This window comes from Neospora caninum, chromosome XII, assembly GCF_000208865.1.
Source record: "Neospora caninum Liverpool complete genome, chromosome XII".
In the NCBI taxonomy this organism is placed as follows: domain Eukaryota; phylum Apicomplexa; class Conoidasida; order Eucoccidiorida; family Sarcocystidae; genus Neospora; species Neospora caninum.
The window spans coordinates 1,399,342-1,415,169 of record NC_018398.1 but is presented as its reverse complement, the minus strand read 5'-3'; the positions used below and the strand labels follow the sequence as shown (position 1 = coordinate 1,415,169).

Here is a 15,828-nt window from a genome sequence, read left to right as displayed (position 1 = left end):
GTGCAGATGTAAAGGACTCCCCCTCCTCACGTGGCATACGTGTCATACGGCTGCGCCGGAAGACATGTATGCATACGGGCATTTTTGCAAACACAATACATACACACCCACATGCATCAGCACTCATTCATATATATATATATATATATAAATACGTATATAGGCACCACATGCACAAATAGACGGACGACAAAAAATGACATGTGCATACGTTGATAAACGCATTTTTATGTATAGGCACTCACAGCTAGATAAATATAGAAATATACGTATACACAGGCAGGTGTATTTTTGAAGGTTCTCTTTGTAAATATGGTGACTGTCTGGGCTGTCCTGCAGGATCTGGCAAACGGAAGGCGAAAACGGCCAGTACTTTTCGATGAGGCCAGAAGACCGGAATTTCATGTTCACGGTGCTCTAGACCTCACGTAAGTTCCCTTTCTACTGAAGCGCAGGTCCGTGTATCTCCTCAACAGTTTATATATAGACGTCTTCAACACGCGAAGGTAACCCGGTAACCATAAGGTACTCTTTCAGAAAAAAAGAACAGGTGTGCCTGTGTAAGTACGGGATTGGTGTGCGCACACACGAGAGGTTATGCAGAGAGAGGCAGAGAAAGAGAAAAAAGAGACAGGTAGAAGCAGATAGGGATGTCCACATTGTACGCCACGTCGAAATCTGATGGAAAAGATCTGAATTGAAGCTCAGGTGTCATCTCACTCAGAGCCATCCACTGTAAGGAAACTGTAACGTGCCTTTTTCCTCAGAGCATGGTGATTTGTTTATTTCAGGAAAGACGTTGCTGCAATAGCTGTGCGTAAATCCGAATATGAGGCTAAAGGTAGGACGAGAGATTACCTGGACCAAATCAGCCAGAAATATCTCTTTCCAATTATCACATGTGAAGAACTAGATGAACTTTTAGAACAAGGACGCGGGTGGTATACGGCCGTTCGGGAGAGAGGCCATGTCCTTATTCAAAGATCTGCTGCAATGCAGAACACTTCGGGATTCATCTAAAGAGGCCAAACAGATTGTTCAGCCACACTGGGTCCAAACGACTCCACCTCCAGGAACGGAAAACTCTCAGGCGAAAAATGCCTGCGAATCGTGTGGAGAGAAACGATGACTCTCTGTTGCAGCAGTGTGCCTAGTGCGCCTCCAAGAGAGAACGAAGAAAAAACGCCAGGCTCGTGCCAGTCCGAGGAATTGTGCTTATCTACCTGGGGCAGGGGTCGTGCTGCTGAAAATGGTGTGCGTCTTGTAGAATAAAAAGACGTTAAGGAGTCTGTGTACATGATATAAAGACCGGCGAGGGCTACTCTATGGCGGCTCCTTGATCATGTCTTTCGACGCCCTGCGTGAATGAAAAGCGGGTAAACCTTCTTCACCGTATGTTTCTTGTTTGTGCACGTACCGTCCTGTTGAACATGTCTATAGTTCTCCACACAAAAACGGTCCACGATCTCTTGGATGGAACCAGCCCGCTGTATACAGATCTCCGTGTGTTGCATTGACAGACAGCGGATGGCTTGTGAGGCTGCTTTTCTTGCATCTAGTGTTTTAATTCACGAATCATCTAGACAGCAGACGGCATACGTAATAGCATTGTCCTAGCATCGGTTAGCGCGCGTACAAAGGGCAGGTATGATATTTGAAGGCTCGGGCGTCGGTGATAATAATATCGCTTATTTTTGTTTCCGTTGCTCTCGAAATAGTGGAACGCAATGCAACCCTATGAAAGTTGAGTGGTTTCCAAACTGCCTACGAGCAGCTTATCCAGCTTAGTCTTGAATTGAGGAAGTTGTGACGTACATGAAACCAATACAAAGGATCGTACACTCATAAAATCTGGGGGAGCAGTTTCAGCACGTTGTCTGCGAAAGTTTCGGAGCCGTACAGCAATGTGCCTTATTCTCGAATTTGAGCGTTATGTGCTCCATGATCGTGTGCATCCGTGAACTCCGTCCTCTGCGCTGACAGTGCATTGCTTTAGAAAGTTACGTGTAGACGAACAAGCGTGTGTGCTTTCCCTCAAGCTTCACGAACTGTGGCCTGCGTATCTGCATGACTCTGTCGTTTTGTCCTCTTTCAACCAATTACCACGAGATGGTACTGGGAACTGACCGTGTTGGGAAAGTCGTCTACAAACGCGAAGATCACTACTCTGTGGGCGCCTTAGGAGCTTCGACACACATGCGGTGCGCAACTCGAACAGCGCAACAGACTCCGTCTGCCTATGCGGACGTACCCATGTAGACATACTCAAGATACGCAAAAGAGTGTACTGGCTCGTGGACTGCGTTTTTTATCTGGCCGAAGGAGGCGAGATCATGAGCAGCATTGAAGTCATATATATATATATATATATATGAAGATATATTGCGGCGTGGGAGCAATTGCCCTCGATTTTAGGGAACAACAAACTTCTATTTTGTTCACTACTCTCGCAGCAGAGGCCCTACGCACGCGTTTTGAACGAAGCTCGTTACATCGGGTAGATGTACGACGAAAAGGCATTCGTTTATGAAGGTCGCCTATATTTCCGGTCCTTTTTAAGCATATTTTTCAAAGCGTAGCGGGGCTTTTTTACCCTCCAGGTCGGGCAAAGTCTGGTTCGCCTGCTCGCGGGGAAAGGAAAAGCAGCGTGAACGTTCTCGCCCCACGACTTGGACACACATTACTTGTACAGCAACTATACTCGCACCTCAACGATGCCGTGCGCTGGCCACGTCTAATCAATTTCAAAATCATCGTTCCCCTCCGCATGAGCGAAACTAAAGCAACTTTAGGCGGGACCTCTGCTCGCTGTCTGCGGTACGTATTTGACTCGTTTCCGAATGCAAACTTGGAAAAGCGAAAGCCAGCCTTTCTCCTGTCCTCCGTCCCCTTTGCGTTCGCATGTCTTCAGTGTATTTATGCGGGGGCAATAGGTCATCGCTGTCACTACCTGGGCGTGTTGGCTATCATGAGTCCTCTACCATAGTCCACGGCCGTTATTTGCCGGAAGAAGACAGCGAGAAAATAGGTAGCACAACAAGGCGAAATACGCATGGTCGTTCACACGTCAATGCTAATCACTGCGTCCCGATGCTGGTGGCACGCAAAGAAGCAAGATATGTGGGAGGCCGTCCGAGATCAAATCCGTAATCGTTCTATCGGTGCCAAAGAGCTTGAAGTGCATTAATTATAAGCATACTTCTTCATAATCTGGTCCAAAGTCGTTTTTTTTCCAAACGGGGGAACAGAGCAGGGCATTCAGACTTGAGCCACCTCGGCACCAGATATCCTGCCACGTAAGTCGTCCACGCCTGTAAGCCCCGGCTCGCCAAGCTGGCGAAAAGCCCCAACCTGCTATATACTTCACCAACTGCTCACAGCAAGTGCCAAAGAAGCGGATTTCCGGAAACGGCTGAGTTAGGAGAATGAACCAGGGTACCCTATTCGGAAAATGACCCTCGCCGAGGGCACATACCTTGGGGGACTGCGGCAAGACGACCAACGCCTGTCGAATTCCTATTTGTCTGCACATCAGCGCAAGTTTGAAACGCAATTTTTCCAGAGACAGCAAAGTCAGCGAACCATCCAACCAGGCTTTCCTCCCACGGAAATAGAGAACCTCGTCAAACACTCGACACAGTCCTCAAATCTCTAGCCGTGTTATGCGAAATTTTCTTAGTTCTCCTCTCCATAGGAAACGTCAAGCTGACTTCCATCTCTGTCCCCATTCACTTTTCTGCCAAAGAAACGAAGACGCAGAGTGTCCGAGACAGGCCGAGGCAGACAGCAATCCTAGCATAGATCGTGCTTTTGCTCATGGCCACACGGTTTCTCGACAACGAGGGGGACTGTGCCGAAATAAGGGACAAAAGTTGCTTGCGCAGAAGTCGAAGTACGAGAGGACAGAAAATGAAAAGGCTGTCGCAAGCCTCCAACTGTCATGCCTCTTCTTCGGCCCTGTTGACGCCACGCGAACAAGGAGAAAAAGGAATGCAGCACACGACCGTGCGTTCTGCCAGTTTGTCCCCGCCTAGCCATTATTCCAAGCAGTCGACAGTCAAGTCGACCGTACCTAACGAGTATAAAACGCTTTGTGGGCAAAACCAGTCGAGAACACACAAAACTGTATTCGGATCCGCTCCGGCTCAAGGAGGGTATAGCAGCCCGGAACACATCCTGAAGCAGCGTTTCAGAAGTTCCAAGGCTTCTTTCGTCTTCACACAGGGACACTATCCAAAGGGTACTTTGTTGCCTTCTCTTTCTGCTTCTTCGGAGGCTAAAACTCCTCTTCTGGGGGAAACGAAAAATGGCGGTTTTCCGTCGAGGCGATGCAACCCACAGAACGAGGAGTCATCCGGCTCCGCGTCACTGAGTCTAAAGTCTCCCGAAGTTTCCTTCCTCACCGCAAGATCACTTCCTTCTGGAGATGATTTTGCTACCGAGAGCCTTGTCGAAGAACCAGAGAGCGAAACAGTATTTGGGTCAGGATTAAATGGACGGTCCGAGGCAACGCAAGATGGGCTTTGCTTCGTGTGGAAGCGTCACGAAGGCTCGAAAGGGCCAGGGGTAGAAGAACGACGGTTAAAGAATCACGGTGGCCGCCCCCTTTTGCGCCACAGAGACGGCTATGAGAAAGGATGTTTCGAAGGATCGACCACGAACGAAACCGATTCCTCTCTGTCACAGAAGAGAAACGAGGGGCGAAAAATCGGTTTAGAAGGACCGACAAAGGAGTTGCAGACTGTTCCCTCTCAAATACAGAGGGATGGCAATTGTAAACCTCACTTGGAAGAGGATCAGAAACCAGTGCAAAATGACTGTTCTTGTATTCATTCACAAGCAGGTCTCTCGCCTACACGAGTCCATCAAGAACATCTGAACAATAACGAAGTGCATGAGATCTTGCATAACGATACGAATCTCAACGTGAAGAAAACCACACGGCGGCAAACTCCTCCGGAAAGCCTCGTCGCGTCAGTTTCTTTCTATTCTGCAAATCCCAGCACACGCTGCTCCTGGTCTTCCCATTCTCCCGTCCTAAATTCGGACGGGAAAACCCAATCTGATGCACACACTGGGAAACAGGAAACGTCGGGTGAAAATCTGGGAAAGGCAGGCGACCGTCACGATTTTTTTGAAAACCCACGAGTCGCGGAAACAGTGCGAAAGCCGACCAATCGTGATTTGGGAAGGTCCTCGGTGCGTCGGGTGGAAAACAGCGTATTAAAGATGGAAGAACGAATAGGAGGACTGAACAGAACGATAATTGGCTTGCCCGGCGCAGCCTCTCCTCGAATGCAGAAAGGGGAAAGTAGGCAGAAAACGCACTGGGACCACGGGGGATTTCTGTAACCAGATACGAGGTTCTTGCTCGTGAACATGCTAAGTTACCTCTGGTTAACGCACTTTTGTTTCTGTAATCTATACGTGTTGACAGAGAGATGCGGCATGGTTGCTGAAACACCCTGTTTCTAAGCAATGATGATCTATTTTCGCTGCAACCGTCATAGGATTTCACCGAAACGGCAGAATCCCTTACTATTTTCGCTAGGTTTGTGCTTAACGGAGGTAGTGTAGTCCGCGGGTTTTACAACAGCTCCCGTTTGATACGGGCGGGTGAAGACGAGAAGGCGCATATCGAGGTTGGCTTTCAGAACCCCCCTTTCAAAAAACATCCTGTTTCGCTTTTTCGCCGCGTTTCTCTTTCTGCCCACAGAGCCAGCGCCGTGCGGAATGTCAGCGGAGACAAACAAACTCCACGTGGCCGCCTTCAAGAATCATCAAACGGCCGAACCAGCTGGCCCTTTCTGTGGATCTATGAATCCCTTCGTTCTCCCGCGCAGACGAAGTGTAGATCTGCTTCCATCAAAAGGTCCAGCTGGCAGGCCAGTCGAAGATTTCCCACGATCTAAAGGATCTCGCAGGCGTTCTTGTAGCTCTCTAACTTGTAACGAGAAAAGGCAACTGCCTGTTCCCTGGCCGAAGAAGGATGGAACGCCGGAACTCGCCAACAGCCGACACTATTATGTTGCCAAACAGAAAAACGGAAGGTCTCTGAGAGTCCATGTAGCGCTCACAGACTCCTGCCCTCAAGACAGGACGACGGTGCAGAAACCTGTTTCGGCAAGAGTCACGTCTCCGAGAAGGGACCGCGGAAGGCAGCCAGTCGCTGTTTGTAATGCGGGAAAAGCAAGCAAAAGCCCTGCGCGTTTGACCCGTGTGCAAAAGCGGGTACCCCGCGCAGTCGAAAACGCACAGCACCACGACCCGTCCACGGCGAAAGCAACAGATGCTTCTTCTTTAGTGGGCACAGAACATTTCTCCCTACACCGCGACTCCGCCGGGGGAAATTCACACGGCAACGTCGCGGCGAACGAGAAGTCAACGGTCGAGAGAACAGAGTCGCTAGATAGACAGATCCTCGAGCACTCCTGGATGTTTCCGCGCGACGAATATCGGCCTCCACTAAGTCCAGAAATTCCCTTCAGTTTAGATGACGAGGACGAAGATTCGTTCTCGACCTACATTTCTCATATCGATACGAGAAGCGCCATTCCGATACAACAAATCTCGTGTCGTATTACGCCAGAGCTACAAGGGAACGACGCCGATAAAACGCATCCGAACTCCGATTTTTCTCTTGACGAGGCGGTTCGAGGACATCAGGAGTCACCAGCTTCTTATGTGCCTACTGTGCTTCCGACGAATCAGAGGAGTCCCCTTCCAATCAGAAGGGACAAGCGGGTTGTCGCCGTACCAGAGAGCCGCACGAGACATTTTGCGCAGAAAAATGAGCTTCTGCAAGAATCTATTTTTCCCGAGGAACACGCATGTCCAAAGGCACTGTGTTTGGAGTATCGTCGTTCCCAGACGGAGGAACTAGGCTTGACACCTCTCAAAAAAAGCAGCGAATCGACGGGAAAATTGGGAGACAACGGCGTGTCCAGGCCACATCCGCAGCATGCTGCCACTGCAGAAGTGATCTTGTTTCCTCTCGCTTCACCCCCAAATGAGAGACATTTGATCGGTGCAGAGAGCACAGCAATGGCCGGCGACTGCTCCACAAGGTTTTCGTACAAAGGCGGTCGCTCTGAAAGCGCCAAACACCTAACAAAAAATTCGGGGATGTGTACGGACTCACTGACAGAAAGCTGGTGTCGCTTGAGTACTTTCACATCCTCTCCTTGCAGTCCATCGACTTTGGATAATCGACCGTCTCGACACACGAGTGGAGGACGAGGCAAGAACGCTGAAGCTGCTGGCAATCCCTACGCCGGATCCGGTTCAGTTCGTCCATCGGCAGCATCGTCTGTGCTTGTTTCTGTCGGCAAGGAAGGTCGTCGAGAAAGCAGAGAGGACTCGGGATGTCTCTGTTGTCACGTCGCCTGCGATAGTTGTAGCACGGTCGACACAGTGAGCAGGCGAACCTCTGGGCTCCACCTCGGCGGAGGTGTTCTCTACACCCCAGCAGAGTCTCCTCTTCCAACTGATTTAGACGACCTACCTTCCGACAGGTGGGAGTACGAGACTCTCCAACGGTCAAGATTTGTTGCCGCAGCAGCGGAGAGCGAGGCTCACAGAAAAGTGGAAAAAGGGAGCAAAACGCGACTCCCTCAGCGGTGCACACGTCGAAGTGGAGTCCCAGCTGCCTCGATCGAAACACCCAGGCGAACCACCAGTTCTGCCACGGAAGCTGTTGAAGCTGATTCCGACATTAGCTACCGTGTCAAGTACGACCGTATGCTTCCCAAAAGAACGGGTATAGGCACTAGTAGTAAGGACAGCGGTCACAAACGTATAAGGCCTGTTCACACCGCTGCGAGCAATTCCAACGGTAACGGTCCTGCGAGTGGCACTTCTCTTCCTCAGTGTGATGAGCGCCGTGCGAGAAACGCGCAACGACAGGCAGAGAAGTTCCTACCTCAAATCTCAGGGCTGCGCAGCATCCGGCCCCGAACAACGCCTTGGGAAGAGGAACAGCACAGCCCGGCTGATGCTGAGGAATGCATTTGGGGCAGAACAAGCACAGCGGAGCCGAGGCGATTCTCTAGAATTCGTCAGGAGATCATGGAAGAGGGATTGCTTCGACGTGTGCGCAAGTGGAGAGAGATAAAGTGCACTGCGGCAGATCTTGCAGGGTCGGTTGAACCTTCCGCAACGCGTTTCTTGAGGCATGCCCAAAATCAAACGGGTTTCCTGGATCTTCACTGGAAAGCGACTGGTGGCGGCCAACGCCAGGATAGCTCTTCTTCAGATGGCCACAACGTATTCACAATACAGCCTAAAGAAAGTCTCCTGAGTCCAGCAACAGCAGAATCCCAATGGTATTCTTCTTCGCCTTCTTCACGGGCTCGCCTAGGACTCACTTCCTCAGCTTTCTCGGGTTGCTCTCCGAGAGACCCCAGTGTGACTGACTCTCTTCTACGCCGAGCGGCAGCCTTCGTCGAACACAAGCAATCAGTGCTTTTACAGGCAAACAGGTGCCGTCTGGAGCGAGCGAGAGAGGAGAGCGGGTGTCAAAGCGGAGATACAGACGACGGGAAATCCTGCCGGAAAGATCCAGAACAAGTCACTCCAAATGGTGCATCTCTCCGTTCACAAGCAGATTCAACTGACGAGGGAAACGAAAGTTCGGGTTCCAACCCCTGGAGTCTACGACAGTTGTCTGCAGTTGCATGTCGCCCATGGAAACTTCTTGCCGCTCCTCTCTTTCTCGACTTTCCTTCGTCGTCGACAGAAGAAACGGAAGCGGATTCCAGCGACTGGTCGTCTTCGTGTCCCAGTAGCGAAGATAACACTCCGCGCGCCTTCCTCTGTCCCCGTGCTTCTTGTTATTCTTCAGCTGTCGGTGATGCATTCGCTCAACCGCCGGCGTTACCACTGCAGTTGGGTCGGCGCGGTTTCTTCCCAGATGATTTGGGGAACAGCCTCTCGTCAGTTTCCGCTGTTTCTGAACAGGACAAGAAATGCGACGGTCTGATAACACCGAGCGTCAACAGCAGATCGCGCGTCGTGGAAAGAAACGATTTGCAGGACGCCATGGTCTGCTGTTTCCGATGGTTTAGGAGCGCCCGAAGACATATCCCCCATTCCACCGCAGGCAATAGTCGACAGCCGAGAGTTTGTCGGGTGGACGACAGCGTCGCACCCACCTCGAAGCCGCCACAAAAAGCATTTCCATCTGATTCGGCGACTAAGTGGAAAGTGAGACGAACGCAAACCAGCAGCCCAGCGGGGGAAAGCGGCGGGCAAAACGGTAAAGACGAGAGGAATGACAGACAGTTCGACGGAGGAGTAAGAAAAGCTCCACTGGTCAAAACACACGGTTTGTGTCGGAACCGATTCAGAGGGGGACACGCGGATACCCACCGGGCGTCACAGACCCAGCAAGCTGCGTGCTGCCTCATGCAAGATTCCTCCGAATTCGGACCCCCCTCTGAACGTGAAACGAAAGACGATACGGAGCGACAGGTGCCATGACACCTTTGTTGCGCATCTTCACCTGAATGTCTCCTTATCTACTGTTTTCACGGTTGCAGGTGTAATCTCTTGGTCTCAGACATCTCTGGAGTCTCACTGGAGAATCCGTTACACCCAGCATTGCATTGATTCTGGCGCTCGTTTGTCTACATCTGCAACAATATATACTGGTTTAATGTTATCAAAGGCAGAGACCGCGCTCTCGGTTCCGCAGGAATCACTACGCTGCACGTTCCAAGGCTCCCCATCTCCTTCGGAGACGGATGAGATCTCAAAGCATGCGATCGCCCGGTCTTTCCTTGATGCGCGAGAGGAGGCGGAGTGGTTCACGTTCCCCACGACTGCAAATCAAAGCTGAACGCTCGTCTCGGGATCAGCCGCCGCGGCTACGCCACAGCACAGCCGTGCTTGCACTTACATGCGGATCGATTAGAACGTAGATACCCCCGCTGAAGGTCCAGTCAGGTAATATAGAGCCATACAGCTACGAGTTTAAAGGACGGAGCCTTAAATAGATGTCTCACATCCATGCTCAAGTATTTAGATATGCAAGTCTTACTGTTCGCGCTGAATCCAATATCTACCTGTCTCAGCAGACATACTTTAAAGATAAAAAGAAAAAGGTAGTTTGTATAAACCTAGGAACCCCATTTTATAATGTGAAACAGGGATTCTAGCTTCAGTTGTTATCTGATTAGCATGTGAATGCAGTCTTACAGCTTTATTCACACAAATTCATACATCTGCATGTCTGCGAAGTTGTTTAGTGTGGAACGCACCTCTACAGACACGTCGGCTCGGAGAAAACGGGTTTTCGTCTTCTATACATATATATATATATATATATGTGTACGTGCATCTGCACACCTTCGTACACGTATATGAGTCACCGTATACATTTATGAATCTGGTGGAAGTCGAGAATGTTTCTTGCTGAACGAGCTTTCCGTCACCACCAGCTTCGCAACAGATTGCGGCAGTCTCGGGTTCTTCGATCCGGAAGCAAACAAAACACGGAAAAAGTAGAGACTCTTTTCGAAGGGACCGCCGACTGAACAAAGGGAGTCGGCTGAGTCAAAAGGCTTCCGGTCTGCTGAAAAATAGATCACAGGGCAATGCACCAAGAGAGGGGGTTTTGGAGAACTACTGAGAGGGGCATTGATGGAACGGGAGTTATCACAGTACACACACCCAGGGGAGAGCGCAGGTCGACACACACGGGATGAGTATGTATGTATACGTTTATATTTAGAAGCACACACACGGATGTGCATGCGTAGGCATCCGAACATGTCGGCGTGTATGGTTGCGAAGAAAGGCGTACTGAGGAAGTGAACAGAGGCAACCACACTTCGCGTAGAAGGGACTCTCTGCAAAAAAAACGAAATCGTCACTTCCCGGGCCTTCGCTGGCACGACAAAGCCATTGTTGTACACAGGGGTGGACAACGAAACAAGGCACTTCAAGAACGCAGGGGACAACATTTTGCGCGGTAAAGCAGAAAGGCACGCCGCTGTACAATTCATCGCTTCACCGGTTTCAGACGCAAAATCTGGGAAGAAAGCACGAGAAAACGCGTTTTTTCTCCTCCGATGAACCGGTAAAAGTAGAATATGTCGGGAGAAGAAGAGAGCATGCCAATGAGAAAAACGGGTCAAAATTGTAGTCCCATGATACGTTTTGTATCAGAAGAGACGGGGCAGCAAAGCATGCAAAGACACGACTCCTATACGTGTGAAGCGGAGTCGCGGAGAGTCAAAAAATACCCACGCAAAAACGTTTTCCCAGTTTTGGAACCTATATATATAAACCTCTACGCCACGTACACATGCAACTCTATAGGTGTGTACATGCCTGCAGGCGCGCACAGGCGCACACATTTAGAGATACGTACTCGTGGACACCACGCGCACGCGTGAGCCTGTAAAAATCATTTTACCACGAAAACCTCTTCTCTGCGGTTCCCATGTCCAGGGGGCGATCCCGCAGCCTGAAAGCGAAGACTCGCTCGTCTGCGCGACTGTGAAAACGGACGAGGAAATCCGTCCTCTCGAACAAAAACGTCGCATATACACAGATTTACACGCATACACGTACGAACGCTCTCGTCCACGTGCAATTCTGCTGCGCGGACTGGGTAGGCTCGTGAACCGTGTCGCGAGATATACAGTTCAGACCCTGCGAACTTGACGAAGTGGGGCAGTCGAAAACGAGTTCGTCCGAATCAAGACGAAAGGGACAAAACGCACACAGTGGTGACGAAGAGAGACGAGACGCACATCCCATCTATGGGCGTCAGCCATCAACAGCAGATTGCCTCCCCCCTTCACACTGCGTAGCCTCATACGTGCATACATACACGTAAATCTATGCCAGTAGAGACACTGACATATCCACATATATATACGCGAGAAATGTGTAGACGGAGACCGGCGAGAAACGAAAACGGAGAAACACAGATGCGCCTGGAGGCACGCCCGCCGCCTGCACGGGATGCGCCAGTTTCACCCCCCCCTCCCCCCCCCCCCCCCGCCCCCCCCTACACGGAGAAGCGGAGACGGCCGCATTCCACCGGAGTTTGCTGTTTCGCAAACCGAGACGCCCCCCGACCTGAAGGAAACCCGAAATCAACCGAGAAAAGAAGTGGACGTTGTTCGACCTTTGTCCACTACCCGGGTTTCTCAAGACGTAAATACAAACGCCTGAGTGCAGATGTGCGTGTGTTTTTTATGCGTATGTCGGCGCGCATATGCTCTGTCCTCTCGCACCGTCGAGCGGTGTCTCTCGATTCTATGTTTGGAGTTGAGTCAAAGTCTCGTCTAGTTATTCGCCCCGAAAGTTCGCGAGGCGTTTGATGTTGTCCGGCAAATCGGAGAAATAAGGATGTTGCATCGCCTGCCGCGCAGATATCCGCTGGTTACTATCAAAGCGGAGCATCCTGGACAGCAGATCCGTCCCGAGAGGGTCGAGCTTCGGAACCTGACAGAGACACACACATGGCAGCCCCAGCAGTGAAGACCCGCGGTTGACGACGAGAGTCGGATTGAAGTATACCCTGCCGGAACGGAGTGAGTTAGAGGGGAAAACCTTCACCCACTCTCCGCCTCCCCCCCCCCCCCCCCCCCCGCTCTTACTTCAGGTTGCCCTCTGCATAAAAACGCACTGCCGCTGTGGGCGTGGTACTGCGACTTCCCAGCGACAGCTAAACCCGAGCACGGGATCTCACCACTTGATCCCACGGGAGGGGAGGAAACTGAGGGAAGTCGCGGTTCCAGTGCGGCAGTTCCGCAAGTTGCGGATGCTCCGACACCTGGGGCGTGCCGAGAACTTTGAAAATCTTGATCAGCTGGTCTTCGTTGCCAGTTCCGGGGAAAAGCGGGCGTCCGTTCACCATTTCTGTACAGAAACAACACAACGACAACAACTGCTCGCTGATGACGCCCTTCGCGCGGACGGAACACTCGAGAGAGAGGTAGATCTACATCTATCTTCTAGTGGAGAAGATGGAGACAAGGCTGCAGACGCCGAACGAGAAACGGCTTCGCGGAGCACTGGTCACCCAGACGTAGATCGGCGGAAGAAGGCCGCGGCTGGGGGCTGTTTGAATCCGGGCGCGCGAGATCGCCTCGTGGGCTTTGGCGAAGACACAAACGAAAGTAGGGACAGGAACTGAGAGACACGCCCCGAAAAGACTCTTTCACGTTTTACACAATCTGTCAAACGCAAATTTGGCGAGACAAATAAAGGAGACACTTCCCGTTCCCGAGAGCCACGAGGAGGGTTTCGAGGGATCCAGGACGCGCCAGTGCAATGCAGCGCTCTCCAAACAGACAGAAGTCTTCGCGGGGGCTCCGCAAAGAGTCGGCTCGAAGCACACAGCTTCTTCAAAACGCGACGTCGTTCGCCAACTCTCGCCTGCAGGGCCCTGGCTCGAAGCTCACCTGCGAAAATGCAGCCGACGCTCCAAATGTCGACAGGCGTGGAGTACGTCTTCGAGCCCATCAGGACGTCCGGGGCTCTGTACCACAGCGTGACAACCTCGTGGGTGTAGCTGCGCACCGGAATGCCAAAGGCGCTGCGAGGAAAAGACAAGTCGGCCGCAGGAGCTGAAGTTTTCGAAATGTGCACCCACGCAAAAACAGCAAGCGAAAGAATCACACAACATGTGAAACGGTCTGGCTGCGAAGCCCAAACCTCGGCTCTCGTACTCCGCACCGGCGAAGATGTGACGAAAAGCGACAATGAAACTGCCGTCCGACCCACCGAACAGGCTTCTCTTGCTTGTGTTTCTTGAGACATCCACGTACACGCGTCCACGTACTGACCTACATATATATATATATATATATTTATATGCACAAATATTCGCATGCGCCCATGGAGACATGTTCCTGTTCCAGCACCACATATCCCCCCCCCCCCCGCGTCGAGCGTGAAGCCGGTGCTCACGAGGGGCGCTCGCCACAGAAGCACGCTGCATGCACGGGAGATTTAAACGCACCGAGCGAGGCCGAAGTCGGCGAGTTTTAGCGCGCCCTCGCGGTTGATCAGCAAGTTCTGTGGCTTCAAGTCGCGATGCAGGACGCGGTGCTCGTGGCAGTACGCGATCCCGCAGAGCAGTTGGAAGAGAAAGGACTTGGTGGTGCTCGGCTCCAAACCCCCTGAGGGAAAACGCAGAAAATTCATCGCTCGGACTCGGAAAACATCGTGAAACCTGGCGAAGCTGCAGAACCCCGCGGGGAAACGCGCCTGGAGAAAAGGGAACATCACGGGCTCACTCCACGAAGGCCGCGAGGTGAAAAACTCAGGTTCGGAAGCACAGACGCAAGAACACGGAAACGAGAGCCGATTCGGTGAACCAGCAGTCCCAGGCCGAATAGAGGAGAGGTAAAAGGTGAGTGGAGGAGGAACTGTTTGACGCACTGGCGACCGAAGGCTGTCGGAGAGAGAACCGCACAGGTCTGAGCTGGAGGCGCACATACCATCGCAAACGTCGAGAAGTTTTTTGAGATCCTGATCGAGGTACTCGAAGACGAGCGTGAGTCGCCGATCCGTGTGAATCACATCCCGTAGGCGAACGATGTTTGGATGGTGAAGCTCCTTCAGCAGAGAAATTTCCCGAATCGCTGTTTCAAAAACGCCGCATCACCAGGAGAAAAACAGAATCATGAGAACGCATTCGACGCAGATGTCCCTCTTTCAGCGCGCCAGAAATCGTCAGGACTGCCTGTAGCCTCTGCCGCCACCCGTCCCAGGAAAAGGATGAGGCGTGCAGAATCCCTGCAAAAAGAGGAGCACGCCCTTTCCGCAGTGCGGCTGCGGTCGCCACCCCCGCGCGCATGCGCGACAGGAAACTGGCGATTTGGCACTGAGACGGACAGGTCTCCCGAATCGTCGGAAAAGTCAAGCTCGGGTGCAGAAATCTCACCTGTAGAAGGGATGCCCTCATCTTCCGCTTCGAGACGGATCTTTTTCAGCGCAGAGATTTCCCCTGTGTGGTCCTGGGCTTTGTACACAACGCCGTACGTCCCTTCGCCGATTTTTTCGAGTTTTTGGTACTTCTCCATTTTCCCGAACGTGACAAGGAAAACGTGGAAAACGTTGACCTTCCGCCCAAAAGAGCAAGCTCGAGGCCCCGCAGTCGAACGCGCCGAGCTGCCGCGCGGGGACCACCTTCAATGTGTTGCTCTCCGAAACGCCCTGCGGCTTCCTGCCCTCTTCGTGGAGGTACAGCACTTCGAGCAACACTCCGAAACGCTGTGCTCCCAGTACACGACGCGTGTGCTCTGCCCATACGCCAGAACTTGGCCGCGAGAGCCCGTTCCGCTCTAGCCAAAATGTCCGTCGAGGATCTTCGGCGTCAAGCAAGCGCCGGGTGAAACAAAGCGAAGCACGGTCTACAAAGAACCCTTGCAGGCACCTTCCTCAGAGTGTGTCCCGGCGACGGGAAACCACGGTCAACGGGCAAACCATTAACGACCTCGACGCATAGGAGGATGTCGCCTGTCGGCGCGTCACCGGATTTGACGCACTCGACCTCTGTTACCGTCCCGACGATTTCCTGACCCTCTTCTCGCGTACCATGTCTTTTCACGCGCTCGTGCTTCGTGTCTTCCACAGAGAGGAAAGCGTGGGCGACGGAAATGGACCGGTGATGAGATCAGACTCCCCCATAAACATCTCGGTCGGTCTCCACAGAGGGCCGCCTGAAAGAAACACCGCTCAAGAACGCCGGCTTTGCGGTTCGTTCGCCACTTCCCAAAACGGCACGGGAATTTGGGCGGTGTACCCTCCGCAGCCGCTCTCTACTCGTGTTTGGGCTGCAAGGGGAGCACGCGCCCGAGGCAG

General features: G+C 52.2%; 2 protein-coding genes across 2 annotated transcripts; one reads left to right on the top strand and one right to left on the bottom strand.

Moving 5' to 3' along the window:
* Positions 1-3,816: 3,816 nt before the first annotated feature.
* On the top strand, positions 3,817-9,480 carry NCLIV_062020 (hypothetical protein; the record flags this gene model as incomplete). The annotated part of the gene is made up of 2 exons (XM_003885753.1): positions 3,817-5,348; positions 5,655-9,480. The coding sequence occupies 2 exons, from the start codon at positions 3,817-3,819 to the stop codon at positions 9,478-9,480; spliced, it is 5,358 nt and encodes a 1,785-aa protein (XP_003885802.1).
* Positions 9,481-12,303: 2,823 nt separating this feature from the next.
* NCLIV_062010 (putative CMGC kinase, CDK family TgPK2) lies at positions 12,304-15,047 on the bottom strand (the record flags this gene model as incomplete). The annotated part of the gene is made up of 6 exons (XM_003885752.1): positions 12,304-12,459; positions 12,707-12,876; positions 13,422-13,555; positions 13,982-14,141; positions 14,463-14,606; positions 14,909-15,047. The coding sequence occupies 6 exons, from the start codon at positions 15,045-15,047 to the stop codon at positions 12,304-12,306; spliced, it is 903 nt and encodes a 300-aa protein (XP_003885801.1).
* Between the last annotated feature and the right edge of the window lie 781 nt (positions 15,048-15,828).